Here is a 17,568-nt window from a genome sequence, read left to right as displayed (position 1 = left end):
TTTGTTTTACTTCTCATTATCCTGCCCAGATTTTGATTCATAATAAATTCAGTTCATTTCCAAAAGCTGAGTGTGTTTAGTCTGTGATGGTAACTGGTTAGTATTCTCTTCCTGTCATTATCTTAACTTGTGAGCCTTTCCTTACATTTTCTCTTTCCTATCTCATTGTGAAGTGGTGTGATAAGAGCAGCTTTGGTGAGCACCTGGCATCCAGCCAGTCAGGGTCAATGTGCTACATTAAGTCAGTGACTTAGCAAATGTTATTCAATAAGTCTGGATTTTTTCAGTAAATATTTAAATTTGACCAGGTTTTTTTTTCTAAATACAATTGCCTTACTGTCTTGAGTCTTCATTTATAGCCAAACTATATGAGATCTGATAATGCATTTATTATTTCTAGTGCAAGAACAATTAGACCACATTTCCCCTTTTAAGAAGTCAGGCAACTTCTGTGAAAGGAGTAATATTAAGGATCTCTCTCAGACTGTCTTCACAGAATAGGTTCTCCAGCCCTCTGATCATCTTTGTGTCTCTCCTCTGTATTCACTCTTGACAGGTCCATGCCCTTCCTGTGCTGGGAGCCCCGCTCTGGGTGCAGTGCTCCAGGTGGGTCTCAGCAGAGCAGAGCAGAGGAGCAGAATCCCGTCCCTCCCCTGCTGCCCACGGGGCTCTGGATGCAGCCTGGGGTGTCTTTCTGGGAGGTGAACTCACATTGCTGAGCCATGTCCAGCTGTCCATTCACCAGCACCTTCTAGTCCTTCTCCATGGCTGGGCTCAATCCCTTCCTCCCAGAGCCAGCCTTGGTATTGCCCCAGCCCGTGTGCAGCCCCTTGCATTTGACCTTGTTGAATTTTATGAGGTTTATACAGACCCAGCCCTCAAGCCTGTCAAGGTCCCATGGATGATGCCTCTACCCTCCAGCGTATCAACTGCACCACGTCTTGGTGTTGTCAGCAAACATGCTGTCACTGGTGTGAATACAGCAATTGAAGCTCGCAAATGGTACTTGCTTTCTGCTATAAATCGAGGGTAGGTGTGCTGGTCTGTGCTTACCATGAGTGTCAGGTCCAAACTGGGGTATCTGTTGTGTACAACCACCAAAGTCATCTCCCCATCAGTTCAGCTGATGGCTGGTAAAAACATTTAACCATTCAGCATTGTGGTTCAAGCTTGCTCTGCCTGCCCTAGGAGACCCTTTTCTGTGGGATGCTTGAAATGTGTTGCCAAGGTACAGATTCCTGTTGGGCAAGTTCTGCTAAGGCTAGCTGCTCAGTTTGTTTATATGTTTTGTTGCTGGCATTTTATTATCCAAGATACAGAAGCTGAACCATGCTTTAATTCCATGTGGATTATTTTTACATTTTGAAATAGAGAAGCTTAACATTTCATTAGAGCTCCTAAGAAATCCAGAAGTTTAGTGTGTGCCTGACCTGTTAGGAAAATTGCATTTGCTTTTAGCATGACAGATGAAGCTTTGTCTTAACTAGTTAGCACTAGAACAGGATAATTACTTGCCTGTAGATTGACAGTCTGACTTTGATAATGAAGGAATTTTTGATTGAAAGTCAAGTTTAGTCAGGAATGCTAAGGGAAGTGTATGGCTTGAAACATGTCCTATATTCAAAGCTGTTCTAGTTCTAACCATAATGTATTGAGAAAAATATTTTTTTCTATAAATCTGTCAAAATCTTGTTTCTTTTAAGCCGAGCAAAAACTGAACACCAACTTTGTTTATACTTGGGACACATGGTTAAATCTCAAGGGACGATTTCTGAAAATAAAGGACTTAAAGTGCCATACTCTGCTTAGAAACAGATTGTTATGTTAGTGGTCATTGTATTTTTGTCTTGAGTTTAAAATACAAATTTTTGCTATTCAGCTGTTGATCTCTAAATCTGTTTGTATTATTTTGTGGTTCTTTCTGTAAAAATCAGGTAGATTGTAAGGCAGTGATCTGTTCTTGTTTTCCAGCTGGGGTGCATGTGTGGGCAAGTTCATTGTGGAAATTTGAGAGAGTAATTGTTTCTAGATCTATGCTTTTTGTTGTTAGGGTTTAGGAGTTTTTTGGTTTTATTTTTGTTTTTTTTTTCTTCTTCTTTCTAGTCAGATAGTCAGACATTTAGTCCTCAATGACCAGCAGTTGTAAAACAAGTGATTGGTATTAACTCCACCCTGGTGCAGTTTAAGACTGCATGAAGGTTAGTGCTGTAAATTAGGCATAAGCCTAGTAATGAGAATATATATGCATACACATAAGGCCAAAGTACATTGGAAAAGTTCCATTTAACCTTACTGGATAAGTCCAGAGGAGGACCACAAAGATGGTCACGAGGCTGGAGCACCTCTCCTGTGAAGACAAGACAGTTTGAGCTGTTCAGTCTCAAGAAGAGAAGGCTCTGAGGAGAGCTTAGAGCACCTCCTGGTACCTGAAGGGACTCCACAGGAAGGCTGAAGACGGACCTTTTGTCAGTGAGTGTATTGATAGGATGAAGGGAAGGCTTTAAGCTGAAAGAGGGAAGATTAGCAGCTTAGCTGTTAGGAAGAAGTTCTTTACTGTGAAGGTAGTGAGGCTCAGGCACAGGTTGCCCAGAGAACTTGTGAATGCACCATCCGTCAAAGTGTCCAAGTTCAGATTGGATGGAGCTCTAAGAAAGCTGGTCTGCTGAACGATATCCTTTTCTAGAACAGGGTGGTTGGGTCTAGATGATCTTTAAGGTCCCTTCCAACCCAAATCGCTCTGTGATTCTGCTAGGATGAGATGCAGAAGGTGCTCAGTTGACAAATTCACTCCCAACAATATCCATGTTACTGTATTGAGAGAACATACTCTTTTATCCTAATGCTTAATAAGCAATGCCAGTAGGTCTCAGCTATGGCTTTTCTTTTCCCATTTTCTAAATCAAGAGTTATAATTCACGTATGTAGACAACAATGGGTATTCTGATGTTACTTGGCTTTGTGTTGGCTTCTGTATTTGTGTCTGGAAGCCTTGTCCTTGTTGTGCAGCATTGTTCCTGCAGGGCAAACATTAGTAAAGATAGCAGGCCCACAGTTTTAACCAAATGAGTTGGGACTTGCCAGCGGTGCAGGCTTAGACTACAGAAGGAAGGCAGTCAAGCAAAAGTCCCTTGAATAAGTGGCTGCTAGAGGCGCTTTGTGAAAAATCCTTTCCTTAAAGAAGGATCAGGCCAGGATATTCAAGAGCTATTCTTAGATATTTGATTTAGACCTTTTCTCCTTGAGTCTAAGGAAATGCAGCTCCATTCATAGGAAATGTTCTGTTTCCCTGAGTGTGTTTTCCACTACAAGCTCTTCTGGAAACCTACTTTGCATTGCATTTCTGCTGTGAGGTTTAAGACTACTACTGAAGTTGTTTCTGAATGTATTTTTGTCCATTTTGTCTTTGTTTTCGTATGCTAATGCACTTTTTGCTAGAATAGCTCTTGTATGTATATATTCTTGCATTTTATTTTGTGTATTATTAAGATCAGATTAACAGGCCTTATTGTAAATCAAAGGTTCCTCCAAAGGAAGAAGAGCTTGAAAGTTGTCTTCATGCAGAATCTAATAGCTCTGTGCCTTTTTGAGGAGTCAGTTGACAAAAGCCAAACCTGGCATAGGTTAAGGGGCCTGCTTTATGATTGGGCTTGGGAGCCAGGCTGTCCTTGTGCTGTCTGTACATCCCAAGTATCTTCAAGGCTCTTTAAGGAGGTGATCATGCACACAGGAACTGGACTGCCTGATCTTTGTCTTCAGCTCTTTTGAAATAAAAAGCAGGTGCTGGTCTCAGTTTGGTCTTACACTTTGCCTTAAGTGCAAACCCCTCTCCAGTAGCAGCATTTGTCATAGTTTTAGAATGGCACTCAGGTGCTGGATATGAGGCAGGAGCAGAGGCAGTGAAATACAGGTACATCTGTCTGAACATTGTCTGAACACCCTTTTCACTGTGAGGGTGACTGGACACTGGCGTGTTTGCCCAGAGATGTGGTAGAGGCTGCATCTGTGAAGATCTTTAAAGCCATCCAGATCTGGACAGATGGCCCTGCTCGAGCTTGGGGTTGGACCAGAGGTCTGTTCTAGCTCAGGCACTTTGTGAATCTATGCTTCTGACCACAAGGACTGTAGGCACTTCTCTGGTTCTTTGGAGTAGTCGAGTGAGAGCAGCTGCTGATTAGTGTTCCAGTTGGATATACTTGACTGTGGTCAGGCTCAGTTGGGCTTCCCCTTTGTCAGTTCTTAGATGAATGAACTTGCAAGTTATCTCTGAACACAGAGAATGAGGCTGGAGAGGAGCAGACTGTTGTAATCTCTGGAGCCTTTTGCAAATCAGGACAATTTAATAACTCCATAAATGTAGCACAGCCATTTAAACTAAGGGCCCTAACTTTTCATTTTTCTTGCTTAATAATGTGTGCTTACTTGTTCTAGAGCTAAATTCAAAGAGGAGATTACACATTCAGTGCCTGTTCTACAGTGCTGCTGAAATGGTTCATCCAGTTGTCAGAATACTAATAGTTTATTTGCTGAGCAACCTCTTCTGTTTTCTGAAGCTGTTGATGAAATAATTTAACTCAGCTGTGGCAAATGTAAGTTACAGAACAGACTCTGTTCCATGGCAATGGCGCTACTCATACCTCTCCTTCCTGGTGATGCCAGGGTAATGCTAGCTGTTGGCTTGCCACTGATGTTGATGGCTTATAAACCTGCAAATGATCACACAGAGAATATGACATTGTTATTGTTCAGAGATAAAAGCTCTCTTCCATCAAGTTGAAAGATAGCATGCTGATAAATTAGCCAAATAAATGAGGTACATAGAATTGCAAGATGGAGTTTGTGGTTTCTATTTTGTGTGGAACTAGCAGCAGCCTGAAAAAAGTGTGCTGTCACAGCAGTCTGCTTGTCAGGTGCTTGTTTCATTTGCTGCAGATACTTCTAGAGGAGCCTGATTTTAGTAATGGTGTTTTTTGGAAACTGATTGTGGATTTCTTGTTCTTGTGGTAAGGCAAGATGAATTTGTGCTTTGAATATGTAATTGAAAGTTCTTCTAGCAAATTACACCTGTGCTGCTCAGCAGCAGGTGTCTATGGGAGGCAAATACCTCCTTTTTTCCTTTCTGCCTTTCCCTTTCCCCTCCATGTGGATGATGGGAGGCTGACAGCAGGCTGGCAATGGGCTGTGCTGTAACTAGCATAGCCCTGAGTAATCTTTCACTCCCCAGAGCCCGCAGGGGCATTGTTCAAGTTCCCAGTGCAACACCATGGACTCTGCAAGATTAAGAGATGTCTGGGGTGCAAAGGCATTGTAGCTCAGGAGTAGAAACAAAGGATTTAAGTGTGTGAGGCAATTAATGGGACATAACACCCTGTATCCCAGTAAATCGATGTGAACAAGTGTTGGAAAAACCTGCAATATTTATTTGGATGTTTTCTGATCATCCACATACCTGTGTCTGTGTGTGATCATGCATAGCTGGCAGGCAGCTCCTCCCACTGTCTTCTTCCTTTAGTGCTGTTGATACATCCAGGCAGCCTATGAGTCTCTGTTGGAAGTGGTTTCATGATCCCAGCTCTAAGACCACCTAAAGATTTTGTTCCTGCAAGTTAATTGCTAATTGTAAATACACAGCAGTGCAGTTCCAGAGCAGCCAATTACATCCTTGTCTGTAACTACTTTGGTGCTGAGTCTATCTTATGTGCTTAGCTCATGGTTGGATTTCTTGACACAAATGGGTGTCAGATGAATAAAGATTTCATTTCCTGAGTATTGGATTGTGGTTGACTTCAACTGTCATATCCTGACAGTCCTCTCCCCTTCTCTATGGAGTTGAGAAGTCTATGAAAATGGGATTAGACAAGGCTGTCTGGCACCACTTTCTCTTGGAATAGTATGAAACTTTGAATAAAGGCACTTGAATAAATTGCTGGAAGTAGCTGTTTAGAACTTCTGGCACAGACGAATTCCTCTGGACAAACTCTAGGAGAAGTTCTGTTTCTCTGCTGATAAATTGGTTTTAACTGTTCAGGGAAAAGGAAGCAGTGACGCTATAATTGTAGAATAATTCAGGCTAGAAGCATCAGGAGCCTGCTGCTCAAAGCAGGATCACTTTCATTGTGAATGTATTTATAGAGTACTTTTGCTTAACATCCTTTGCACCCTCTTTCTTTCACTTTCTTTATCTCTATGCACACACATGTTTGGCAGTATCAGCCCCAGATGAGGCCCCCCCTGCTAAATAAGATAAGGAACATATGGTGACTGAATTACTTGCACAAAAACTTGTTGCAAAACTAATCTGCAACAAGTCAGTAATCTCACATGCCTGCTTATGACTGTATCTGTATAAACTGCAAAATGTTTCTGTGGTCTGAAGAGTGTGTTGAGATTAATTAAGTATTCAAATTCTCAATTTTCCAGGAAGGATGAGACTAGAATGCACCTACAGAGTTCGTCTTGTTATCAACTTGTTTTGCAAATGTGGTGTAAAATCCAGGGAACAGTATCAAATGTATTAGGTAGATTGTCCTTAAGCTTTTTTTTGATCCAGAGAAAATGTCACCTTTGTCAGCACTTGGCAGTCTTCCATTTTAGCTCAAATACAATTTGAAGGGTAATGCTGGAGGTGTTTCAGGCTCTCTTTCCTTAATTGTCATTCCTGTTGCTTTTTTTGTCTGTCTGCTCTACAGCACAACTTTGAGCTAACTGGGTGTTTCAGCACCCAGAAATATACTGGCAGAAGTATACTTAGTGTAACTGTATGGATTCATGCAGTCTTTATATCAGTTGGCAGATTCAGGAAGAGCAAAGTATCTGAAGTTGCATGGAAGTCAATGTAGTATGCTTGTTTGCATATCTGTGATTCTCGACTGCTGTGGCCATTTAATTCACTTAATGAACTAGTCAATATAACCTGATTCTTGTGTATATAGAAATGTAATTAATGGAAGGTTTATAAGAACATATCTCTGCTGAGAGAAAATAACGTGCTGTTTTTTATAGGTTCTATTTACTTTGCTCAAGAGCACTTACTGTACTTCTACCAATACCATTTGTGTATTACAGCTTGCCTTGAAGGGATCTAACTATGCTGGTCTGCTGGAACGGCATCGCATTCATACAAAAAACGTGGAGCATGTTGTGGACAGCTTACGGTAAGAGTGTGTGGGTGTCAGGATTTCAGACACAGTGCAAATATCCATGGATCCTGTGAAACAAAAGGAAGCCTCATGTTACAAATGCCAATAAAATAGGAGTACTGAAAAGAGAGGGGTGCAGATGAGCAGTCATTACTGAAAGAATCGTCATGTGAACTGGCTCAGTTCAGTTGACTAGCATGTTAGATTACTGTCTTGAAAATAAAAGGTAGTACAGGATTTGTGTGTCAAGTGTTTTTAAGCCAAATATGATTGCAGTTACTCCTTAGCTGCATGACAACTTTCAGGAAGGCTGTGACAAGAAACATTATGTATTGGAATTCAGACTTTCTCTGAACTTTACAGGAATGAAAGGATAGAAGTTCGTCTCGTTAAGCGTCGAGAGTATAATGAAGAGACAGTTCGGTGGGCAGATGCTGTTATATCAGCAGGAGGTATGACTTTACGGAAGGGAAGTATTTGTTTCAGTATGTTTTCATTTATATGTTTTTCAAAAATACTTGGCAGTGTTTGAAGCAACTGGAAATAATGCACATTCTGAAAACAAATTACTAATCTGATTGTCAGAAAATCTGACAAAAAGCAGTGGTTATGACCATCTTGTCTACCTCTAGTACCTAAAATTGTAGCCCATGGAAGTGAACCCCAGTGCATGGCCACTCGAAAAGTTTTTTATGTGTGAAACAATATAAACTGTGGAATTTACTATAGTTTTCAACTAAAGAGGATAAAATTCTTGATGTCATGTAACTTTATGTAGCCCTAAAATCTACTTGTTGTTTTTTTGGGATGTGAGGTGTAGACTAACATACTACCTCATGGTCCCTTTGCTCAAACTGTCTTTCTTGCTTTCACACTTAATCCAGTGACTGGCGTATCAAGTTGGATGGTACAGGTAAAAAGTCTGCAGCTTCTGAGCATCTTGTGCCACTGATCAGTGTTTTCCAGATGAACCAACAGAGCAATTAACCTGATTGTTTATCTTGAATATTGGATTGCAGCAGTTCATTCAGTGTTATTTTTTTGGGATATGCTGCAAATACAGCCTTGTGTTGCTGGGCTCTGACGTAGTGTTCACTCATCTGTGGCAAATAGGCTTGACCACAGCTTTCTCTCTTCCCACTAGTCCAGTTCGCCCTTAGGTACTGATCACCATGAAGAATGGGTAGAAAAGTTTATTCCTGAAGCATCCTATCACACTCTTGTGGATTTCAAAGAACTTCCCCAAAGTGCCAGTTTGTCTTTGGTAAAAATCTTCATGGTTGAGGCAGGCAGCTGGGAAGTAATAATACATCATCTGAAGTTTTCAGAGCTTTATGTCTTTGTGCTGTTCAGAGCTTATATCTTCTTGCAAAGACTGAATGAGGTTATAGTTTTCTTTCTGTTTAACATGTTTAACAGACAGGAAAAAATGCCAATATCTGCAAAAAACAGTACATTTAAAGATTTCTAATTCTGAGCTATCTACTCACCCAAGACATCTTTTCCAAGTGTGCCTGTCTGGGGCCAAATATGACCTTTAAATTGCCTTTTAGGAGGACAACTGGGGTGAAGCTAAAGTCATTGTTTTTATGTGACTCACAGTAACATTTGGTTTTGTTTCCTGTCTCCTGTGGCTTTGTTTAGCAATACTTTCTAAATTTACTTTTGCTAAAGAATTTCTCTTACCTGCTGATAAATGTACAGAAATTCCCATAAATCTCTTTAAAGCTTGCTTTTGCCACGTTCAGTTGCCTGAGCATGTATAGCTGTCAGATAAGTTGTACTTTTTCCAGTCATGTTTGCTATCTCAAATTCAGTTGTCACTACTCTTATTTGATAAGATGTCAGTAGTTTTGTCCCATTGTATTTTGTCCAGCTTGCCTGATTTGTTGTTGATATAAACGCACATAATGCTAATGCTGGAGTACATTCTGTTTGGGATACTAGAATGTGAAGCTAACTTTTGATCTGTTTTCCTTGTAGGTGATGGTACAATGTTGTTGGCAGCCAGTAAGGTCTTTGATAAATTTAAACCAGTCATCGGAATAAATACTGATCCTGAAAGGTAAAAACATATTGGGAAAGCAATGCTCTATTTAATATTAGGCACACCATGCATCTGTTTTCGTGGTATGTGAGGCATACCTGTAGCATTTTGGCAGCATAAATGTCTGTTTTAGTGGGCTGTAGATACCAAGGGAATCTTCTGTTTTTTTTAGAGAAGTTTGCCCAGGGAATTATCCTGTCTCATCTGAGAGGATGTTAAGTAGTATTGGACAAGCATGCCTGTGTTACAGTGCCACAGATGTTCTCTACACCAGTGTAACAGCACTTGCAGCTAGTTAACTTGTATTACTAACCAGAAGTTTGAGGCTAGAATGGAAGTACAGAACTTAGGAAGAAAGACTTGGTAAAAACAGTTAAGTGTGGTGTCTGAACACAAAAAACCTTAATTTTTTTGTGAAGAAGGTGGATTCAGTAGAGGCTCAGATGAAAAAGTTTGCTGTTGTTTCTTAATGTAAACAATAAGATACCTCAGAAAACTCCGGAACCAATTGTTGGCACTTAGATGTCCTATTATAAACTCTGCACAAGCTGCACCCACCTGCCCACATCAATCTTACAGCTCAGTAGGTACAGTGTGTTAGTATTGCTTGGTTGGTATAACCGTCAAATGGATGGCAAGTGAAACTCAGAATTCACCAAGGTTCTGCCTGCTGAGAAGTCCAGATTTAGATTTCTGCTTGTGATATTTCTGTTTTTTTTGATATTGACAGTTAATTTATTCCTAGTACATATAGTGGTGGTCAAAATGTTTAATTCCTTTAATACCTTCTATTCCAAAACTTTTCAAATGCTCTGAGTAGCTATTCTGCATTATCAAGCCTGACTAGTAGGGTTCAAATAACAAGTGCCTTCAAATTGTCACATATTACTCATGGAATGGAGCACTGTTTAGTCTTCTAGTTTTGACATGAGATTCTTTTGTTCTTAGGTGTGTTGCTTAGCTGTTCATGTTGCTAACTTGGGTGTAAGTGGAGAAAGATTTTTTTTTATCCACCTGCCAGGTTTATTAAGCTTAAATTGCTTAGAATGATGACAGGAACTACATTAGCGCTTACATACTCCTGCAGGATTATTAGCTGAACAGTTTTTAGGGGAAATGTGGGAGAAATACCTTGTCTCAGACACACAGACTCCAGGAGCTGAGAGCAGTATATTGTTGCTGATGTGGTACTGTGCAAGAACAGTAGAGATTCCTAAAGGTCTAAGAAGTGTAACTTTGCTAGATGTAACACATAGGGAGATTTGTTTTGTTTTGTTTTCCAAAGGTACCAAATCTGAACAGTAATACTATAATTTTCATTGTCATTTTTTGCTACCAGATCAGAAGGCCACCTGTGCTTGCCTGTGAGATACACATACTCATTTCCTGAAGCACTACAGAAGCTTTATCGTGGTGAGTTCAGGTAGGATTCACTGATCTTTGGTTTTCAAAAACATAGAGGGATTGGGAAACACCTAATCATGTGCAATTCCTAAGAAGCAGCTGAAGCTTAGTAAAATCTTAATGGCTCAAATTGTGAATTCTGTGTAGATGTTTATAATGTTGAAAAATGAGGTTTTTGGTGAAGAATAAGACTAAAACTGCCAGCTCCAGAAAAAAGTCTTCTGGGATGACCTGCAGTAATTTATTTTCACTTCTGACTTAGCAAATTCATAAATGAGGAACTGCATTTTTGTAAGGGGTATATTGGTTTATGTTTTTTAGGACTGTCCTGGTTTAGAGCAAATTTTGGAGGAAACTTTTGAAGTGAAAGCACTCTAGAAAGCAAACTCAAGCTGCCCCTCCCCCAGCCAGTTTGGAAATAAAATATCTTTCAAGAAAAATGGAAAAAAAAATTATTTAACAAGCGAAGTACTCACAAACATGAAAAAAATGAGCAGCGTTAAACAATGGAACCTCTCACTGTTCTGAGGAGATGGCAAATTCAGAGGGAGTGCTTGTCATGGCCTGTAGCTCTGCTGAGCTGTAGCTCAGTCTCTTATCCGTCCCTCTGGCGCTGGAATGCAGCGTCCCGGCCCCGGTATGAGCTCCTGGTGCCATTCTGGGTGTTCAGTCCTGAGCAGGGCTGATCAGTTCCAAGAAAAGGAAAAGCCACAGTCCAGGGAACTTCTCTACCTAAGCCAGCAGAAAACTGACTAAAGGCAAAGGAGAGCTCAGTCCTGCTGTCTGTCCGTGCTGCAGACAATGCAGTCCGTGAGCAGGAAAATGCAGGAGAGTGAGTGCAGTGTCTGATAACTAACTCTGCGCTTCTTCTCCTTCTCTTCGCTCTTGGAACCTTAGAGGTGCAGAACTTAATATCCAGCATAAACTGAAGAGACAACTGGGGATACAAGCATCATAAAGTCACTCTAGGACAAGGACTCAAAAACATATAGCACAGTGATGGCTGTAAGAATAGAAGCTAGTGAAACACATATAGTTAGGAAATGGTCAGTGTGTTGCATCTAGGGTTTTGGTGATTGAGATAAAGTGACTTAAACTAGTGTAAGGCAAACATGCTGAATATAGTTTGATGTTTCCAGTACTGGATATTCTTAAAACAGAATAATCTCACTTGATTTAAAAAGAAACAAGCTGAATTTTAAAGGACAGACTAGAGAAGAGTTTTTAATTACTTAAGAAGAGACACTGTTCTGTAGTATAAATACTTCGCAGAATATTTTTGTAATGACAGACTATCAAACAGAAATCAGTCACTCATGTGAAAGTATATAGCAATTCATTTTTGTTTATATTTCAACCATATTAAATCTGTAAGTTGAAGTGTAACTGTATTTGTGCCATAGAATAGTTCTGAAATTAAATTAATAGAATTGCCAGGATAAATAACTGAAGAATTTCAATATGTATTGCTAAAGGAACAGATACTTTCTACTCACATATTCTAAGGTTTAGAAAACAGAAGATTTTTAGTCTCCGTCATTCTAATTTGCTTAAGTAAAACTCATAGTGCTTATTCAGATAACCTCTCTTGACATTTTGCAATTTTAATGTTTTGTTGGAAACAAAGCTATATTTTTGTTGTTGACATTCCTGTTACTGCTCATTATGGAGCTGAAACCTCACCAGAGCAGAACAGAAAGGATTTCTCCAATTATTTTTCAGAAATAATAGGAGATAATAAATAACTAAATAAAAAATAATAAATAAAATAAAAATATAATTAATTAATTAATGATAAATTAATAAATAATATATTCTTAAGCAAGGATGTGAGCAAGTGTTTTATTCGAGAGTTCTTGTTTGGCCCTAAGCAAACTTTGGAATAGGTGGGTAACTGAATCCTTGTCTGGAAGGGCTTCTGGTATTTTGGAGTTTTGGTGGGTGGTGAGTTGCCAGAAACTGGAAAAGGGCAACAGGCTTTTTGCCCTTATCCATGATGTATCAGTCAGTGCAACAATCTGTGTGAACATGGACCTTGTAATCCTTGAGAAAACCAACATTATTGATTTGTAAAGGACAGACTATATCAGACTACCCACTTCTTTTATCTTGGTGGTCAGTGCTGTAGCAGGTTCTCAGAATAGGGGTATTAATAGGGGTACAGTCCCATTTTATAATTTTGTGGGGGATGTGATATGTTCTAGCCAGGACCACAGTGATATTAACTGCATGCTTTCTGCGTGACTACCTAAAATACTTGGAATCTAAGGGCAGATAGGATGTATAAATGTAAATCTATAAGGATGACTAGAGGAGAAGTTAGCAGTGTAGTCATAAAAAGCATAAGTCTCTTGTAATTTCAGGAAAAACTGGTTAATGTCACCTGGATATCAACAGTATGAACAGGGAAAAGATTTGCTTATAAAACTCTCTTGTGATTTGCTTTCTTAGTCAAAATTGTTGCTATTTTGTTTTATGAAATATCTTAGGTTGTAAGAGGAAAAGGAATTTATTTCTCTAGGGAAGAATAAAAAATCAGAATATTGGAACATGGCTTTTATATCCTTCTCTTGCTTCAAATGAATTCCTCTTAAGCATCCTAAATTCCTAGGCCAGGAGGGATTGTTAAAATGAGAGGATACTTGGGACCTGGTATATAAAGGGATGCATAGGGCTACTTTTCTGGGCATGTCAAATACAAACAAAAGATGTCAAAAATACAGCATGTATTTCTGTGTAAATTCTTGACAGCTCTTTATTCTTAAAAGCATTCTATCAGTATTCATTCACATACTAGAATCACATGCCTCAAGAGGAGAGTTTGTTACGTACAATTGTTGTAAGCTACTTTTGGCCATTGGCCTCTTGTTTTACACATGCAAAAAATATTAGGTAGCAAATTGGTAAATGTAAAGAATTTACAATTGTGTATTATTAACTTTTTTTAATTTAGAAGTTATAGTAGAAGCTATAAAGCTTGAAATAAGACTTTCAATTTAGTTTGCTCCTTCTCTTAAAATGTTCTGCTTTGAGAGTGGAGACTCTCAGGTCCTATCTAATTTTGTAATTAATATTTCGTACTGACTTCTCTCTCCTCTCTTAGGTGGCAGTGGCGGCAAAGAATCCGACTGTATCTTGAAGGAACTGGGATTAACACAACTCCAGTGGATTTACATGAACAGCAGCTAAGCCAAGAGCAACACAGCAGGGCTCACATAAATGAAAGATTCCAGGATCAAAGTAGGTTTAAATCTGACAAGAATATAGCCACTTTGCTATGATAACTTGGAATAGAAGATAAGGATTTGTAAAAGTTTTAGTGTTTGAAATACCTGCTGTCAAAATACCTGATCTTTTTTAAAAGGGCAGTGGCGGCAAAGAATCAAACTGTATCTTGAAGGAACTGGGATTAACACAACTCCAGTGGATTTACATGAACAGCAGCTAAGCCAAGAGCAACACAGCAGGGCTCACATAAATGAAAGATTCCAGGATCAAAGTAGGTTTAAATCTGACAAGAATATAGCCACTTTGCTATGATAACTTGGAATAGAAGATAAGGATTTGTAAAAGTTTTAGTGTTTGAAATACCTGCTGTCAAAATACCTGATCTTTTTTAAAAGGCTGTCTCTAAGAGTTGCTGTAACTACTTAAGCATGTGTGTGTGTCTGTGTACACATGCTAACTTTTAAGTTAGGTTAATTGAGAGTTGTAAAAGCTGGTCTTGGACCAGCAAATAAGATATTAGATGTGAGAGTCTGTCTGTAGATTATTCTTAAATACCTTCAACTCTTTTCTGTATGGTGGGTTGAAAGATGCATGGTTCTGTGCCTAACCTGTGTCCAGTACTGCATTTGCTCACTAAGAAGTCCTTGTCAACATAAACAACTTGTTAATCCTCTTTAATTACCTTGTAGTATGAAGTCTAATTTCTGAACTTCATCACAAATGTCTGTTAAGTCACTGCCAGTGAATTTAACTTGGCTGGAAGTGTGACTGACAGAAGACTTCATTCTGCCTAGTTGCCTGGGACTTTTCAAGGACAAGTGTCTGAACTTAAGCGTCATTGCTGACCCTGGTTTAAATATTTATTGTCTTCAGTAAAGGACAGTGACTGGCCACAGAGCAAATCAGTGAAAAAATGAATCCTTGAAAAAAATGGAGCATTAGGTCTAGAAAACAAACCCAGGCAGCAGAATTTGTCTTCCAATGAATTGTGAATGGTTTTTGAAAACTTGTGTTTTAAACCCATGATGCAAAACTCTTACACATTTGATATCTGCAGGATCTGATATTTCTGGACCGCATCTTTTACCAGTGAGAGCACTCAATGAAGTCTTCATTGGGGAATCTCTTTCATCCAGGTATGTATAATTGTTTGTTGTTACAGCAAGGCACAATTGACTTAATTTCTTTTTATGACATTGCAATGGACAATCAGTGATGAGATTTTACTGTCAAATTTTGCTTCTATTCTATAAATATTTAACACTGATTGTATTATTGCTGATTACAAAGTGTATTTTCAAAGATGTAAGTGCAGTAATGTTGATTTCTGGTTTTCTGCCTCCTCTCTGGTTATTCTTTAATTTTTCCTGATTTTTTTCTTTCCCTTTTATTGATGACTTAAATATCAGTCCTTGAACTGCCTTTTATTGATGACTTAAATATCAGTCCTTGAACTGCCTTATCTCCTCCACATCTTCTTAAATATCTTTTCATAAGCTTTTAGCATGATCAAGCAGAAATGGCTTTTATCATGACTTCTTTTTCTGCCTTTCTGTCATTAGATGCAAAGGTATCAGCCTGCTTTTGGCAGAAACCTTGTTATTGATGGAATATAGTTATTTCCTTTGTTTAAGACCTGTGTTTGTATCAAATCATGGTACTGCCTTCTCCAGGATACATTTGACTGTCCTTTCTGTCCTGAAGATCAATGCATTTTTGGCAGCCAAACAGTAAGAAGGACATTGGGAATATGACCGGGGCTGCAGTAAAAGGAGATTTATTGTTTATCTTTAAAAACTCCAACAAAAACAACAACAGGAAAGCCAGTTCAGAGTTTAACAGCTTGTGTTTGTACAGTGCCTGGGACACTGATTGCTGCTGCAAACAATATGAATGTTCTGTGAGCTTTATTTTTTTGTCTGGACTTCAGCCTCAGACTGGCAGAAGGAATTAATCTCAAAGAGATACAAATCCTGCTTTCTACTAAATCAAGTCTAATTTTATCAAGATTCTAAGAAGTTTCTTTAATGTGCAGTGATACAGGAACACAAAGCTGTTTTCCAGTGCTATAAGTGTCACAAGTACATTGTTCTTTCGGTTCCTGTGTATTTGAGAACCACTGAGGAAAACAATACCTCTAGAAACTAACCTCTAGAAATAAGTGTGTTACTGGGACCTTACACTTGAAGATTTAAATGTCATAAAGACGAATCTTCTGTTAGTTTCAAATACACAGGTCTGCTATTTATTTAGAAAAAATAACTTTAGGAGCTTCTTGTCAGGTCTTAATTCTGCATGTCAGTGATGAAAACAAGTAAATTAAAGAAAAAACCCCCCAGAAAACCTGTCATACCCAGCTTGTAAAATTACATTCAACTAAATCAAGTGGTGCACCTGTGTTCTTAATTTACTTTCAGTTCTCTAATCTCCCCATCTTTTCAAGAGTTACAAAACATGCCCTTAGTTACTGAGAGTATAAACTGTTTGGCACCAAGCAGCTAAGAGCTGTGTTTCTAGACTGAAATAATAGCTCAGTAAGTTCTGTTTACTAAGAAAGGTGAAACTCAGTCATGCATGAAACAGCAAATGTGGTATTTCTGAGAGGATATCTGTTAATCTGAAGCCTGTATCACAGTTTGAAGAGAGCTGGGAATATCAACAAGTTAAGTTCATAAATACACTCTTGGATATTCTGAAGCTTGTAGAGAGAAACTTTGGTCTCTAGTCCTAACACTAGGAATGCCCTGACAGATGAACCATAACATGCAGAAGATGATTGTACAGCAAGACATAGTACTTTTGAGTTTTAGGAATAATTTGCCCTGGAGAGAAGTGTAAGCCTGTTTGTGTAAACCTATTAATGAAGAATCACTGGATTTTCAATTACTGAAGTGATCAAGAATTGAGGTTCAATCATGCTATTACTTACTGATGTTGAAATGTTTAGTAATAATTTAATGAGACCCAATTGCAGCATAAACACAGGTTTTGTGCAACAGGTATGCAAGGAAGGTAATTATTTACAGTTTTATTTGTAAGTCCAGCAAGCCCTGCAGATGAACCACAGAGGTAGTTTTGTGCATAAATTAACGGAGAAGTGACTGCAGAAAAAGTGCCTAAAAGTTCATGCTAGAAATAATTTTAGTCCATTATAAAAACTTCTGTAAAATAGTGAATCAGAAGTTGCTGTCAAATGGGAAACACTGTACAAAGTCTGTGAAATTGTGATCCAGATTTGAAAGTAGCCCTTCTGAATTGTAATGTGCCTGATAAGGCTGTGTGTTCTGTCTTATTCAGGGAGAACTTTAAGTCCTGCAAACCCAGTTTTAAATTCTCGCTTCATAGGGCCTCCTATTATGAAATATCAGTTGATGATGGTCCTTGGGAGAAACAGAAGAGTTCAGGGCTTAATGTGTGTACTGGAACAGGATCAAAAGCATGGTGAGTACATGTTGCTGCTTTGACAGAAAATACCATTTCAGATAAGCTAGATGAACCTATTTTGCCTATGCATTTTCTCCTTACTGAGACTCTGTTGGGCTATGGGTTAGTCAGTCTGATATTTTCACTGTCAATATGGCTCAGAGCTGTTCCAGATGTATGAGATGAGCAGGGCACTCATTACTTGTGGGTATGGAGGGAAGCCTTGAAAGGGTGAGGAGCTGTGGCACTGAGACAGAAGTTTGCCTTAGGTGTAATTTCAGTGAAAAATGTGGCGTGCCACATGTGAGGATGAGTGGTTGGGAGTGGTGA

General features: G+C 38.9%; 1 protein-coding gene across 2 annotated transcripts in view; it reads left to right on the top strand.

The window, feature by feature from the left end:
- Window positions 1-815: 815 nt before the first annotated feature.
- The window catches only part of NADK2 (NAD kinase 2, mitochondrial), a 23,860-nt gene continuing 7,107 nt past the window's right edge, over window positions 816-17,568 (top strand). The window contains exons 1-8 of one of the 2 annotated variants that reach the window (XM_005426065.2): window positions 816-1,029; window positions 7,063-7,151; window positions 7,500-7,588; window positions 9,120-9,201; window positions 10,523-10,606; window positions 13,691-13,827; window positions 14,873-14,951; window positions 17,161-17,256. In XM_005426065.2, coding sequence (XP_005426122.2) covers window positions 1,000-1,029; window positions 7,063-7,151; window positions 7,500-7,588; window positions 9,120-9,201; window positions 10,523-10,606; window positions 13,691-13,827; window positions 14,873-14,951; window positions 17,161-17,256 — 686 coding nt within the window. In that variant the 5' untranslated portion in view covers window positions 816-999. Of the gene's footprint in view, window positions 1,030-7,062; window positions 7,152-7,499; window positions 7,589-9,119; window positions 9,202-10,522; window positions 10,607-13,690; window positions 13,828-14,872; window positions 14,952-17,112; window positions 17,257-17,568 lie in introns of both variants that reach the window. The other variant, XM_031061151.1, reaches the window with a different exon arrangement.

The sequence above is a fragment of the Geospiza fortis genome, unplaced genomic scaffold, assembly GCF_000277835.1.
Source record: "Geospiza fortis unplaced genomic scaffold, GeoFor_1.0 scaffold163, whole genome shotgun sequence".
In the NCBI taxonomy this organism is placed as follows: Eukaryota; Metazoa; Chordata; class Aves; order Passeriformes; family Thraupidae; genus Geospiza; species Geospiza fortis.
Note: the sequence above shows the minus strand (reverse complement) of the source record. Positions and strands in the feature narration are given on the sequence as shown.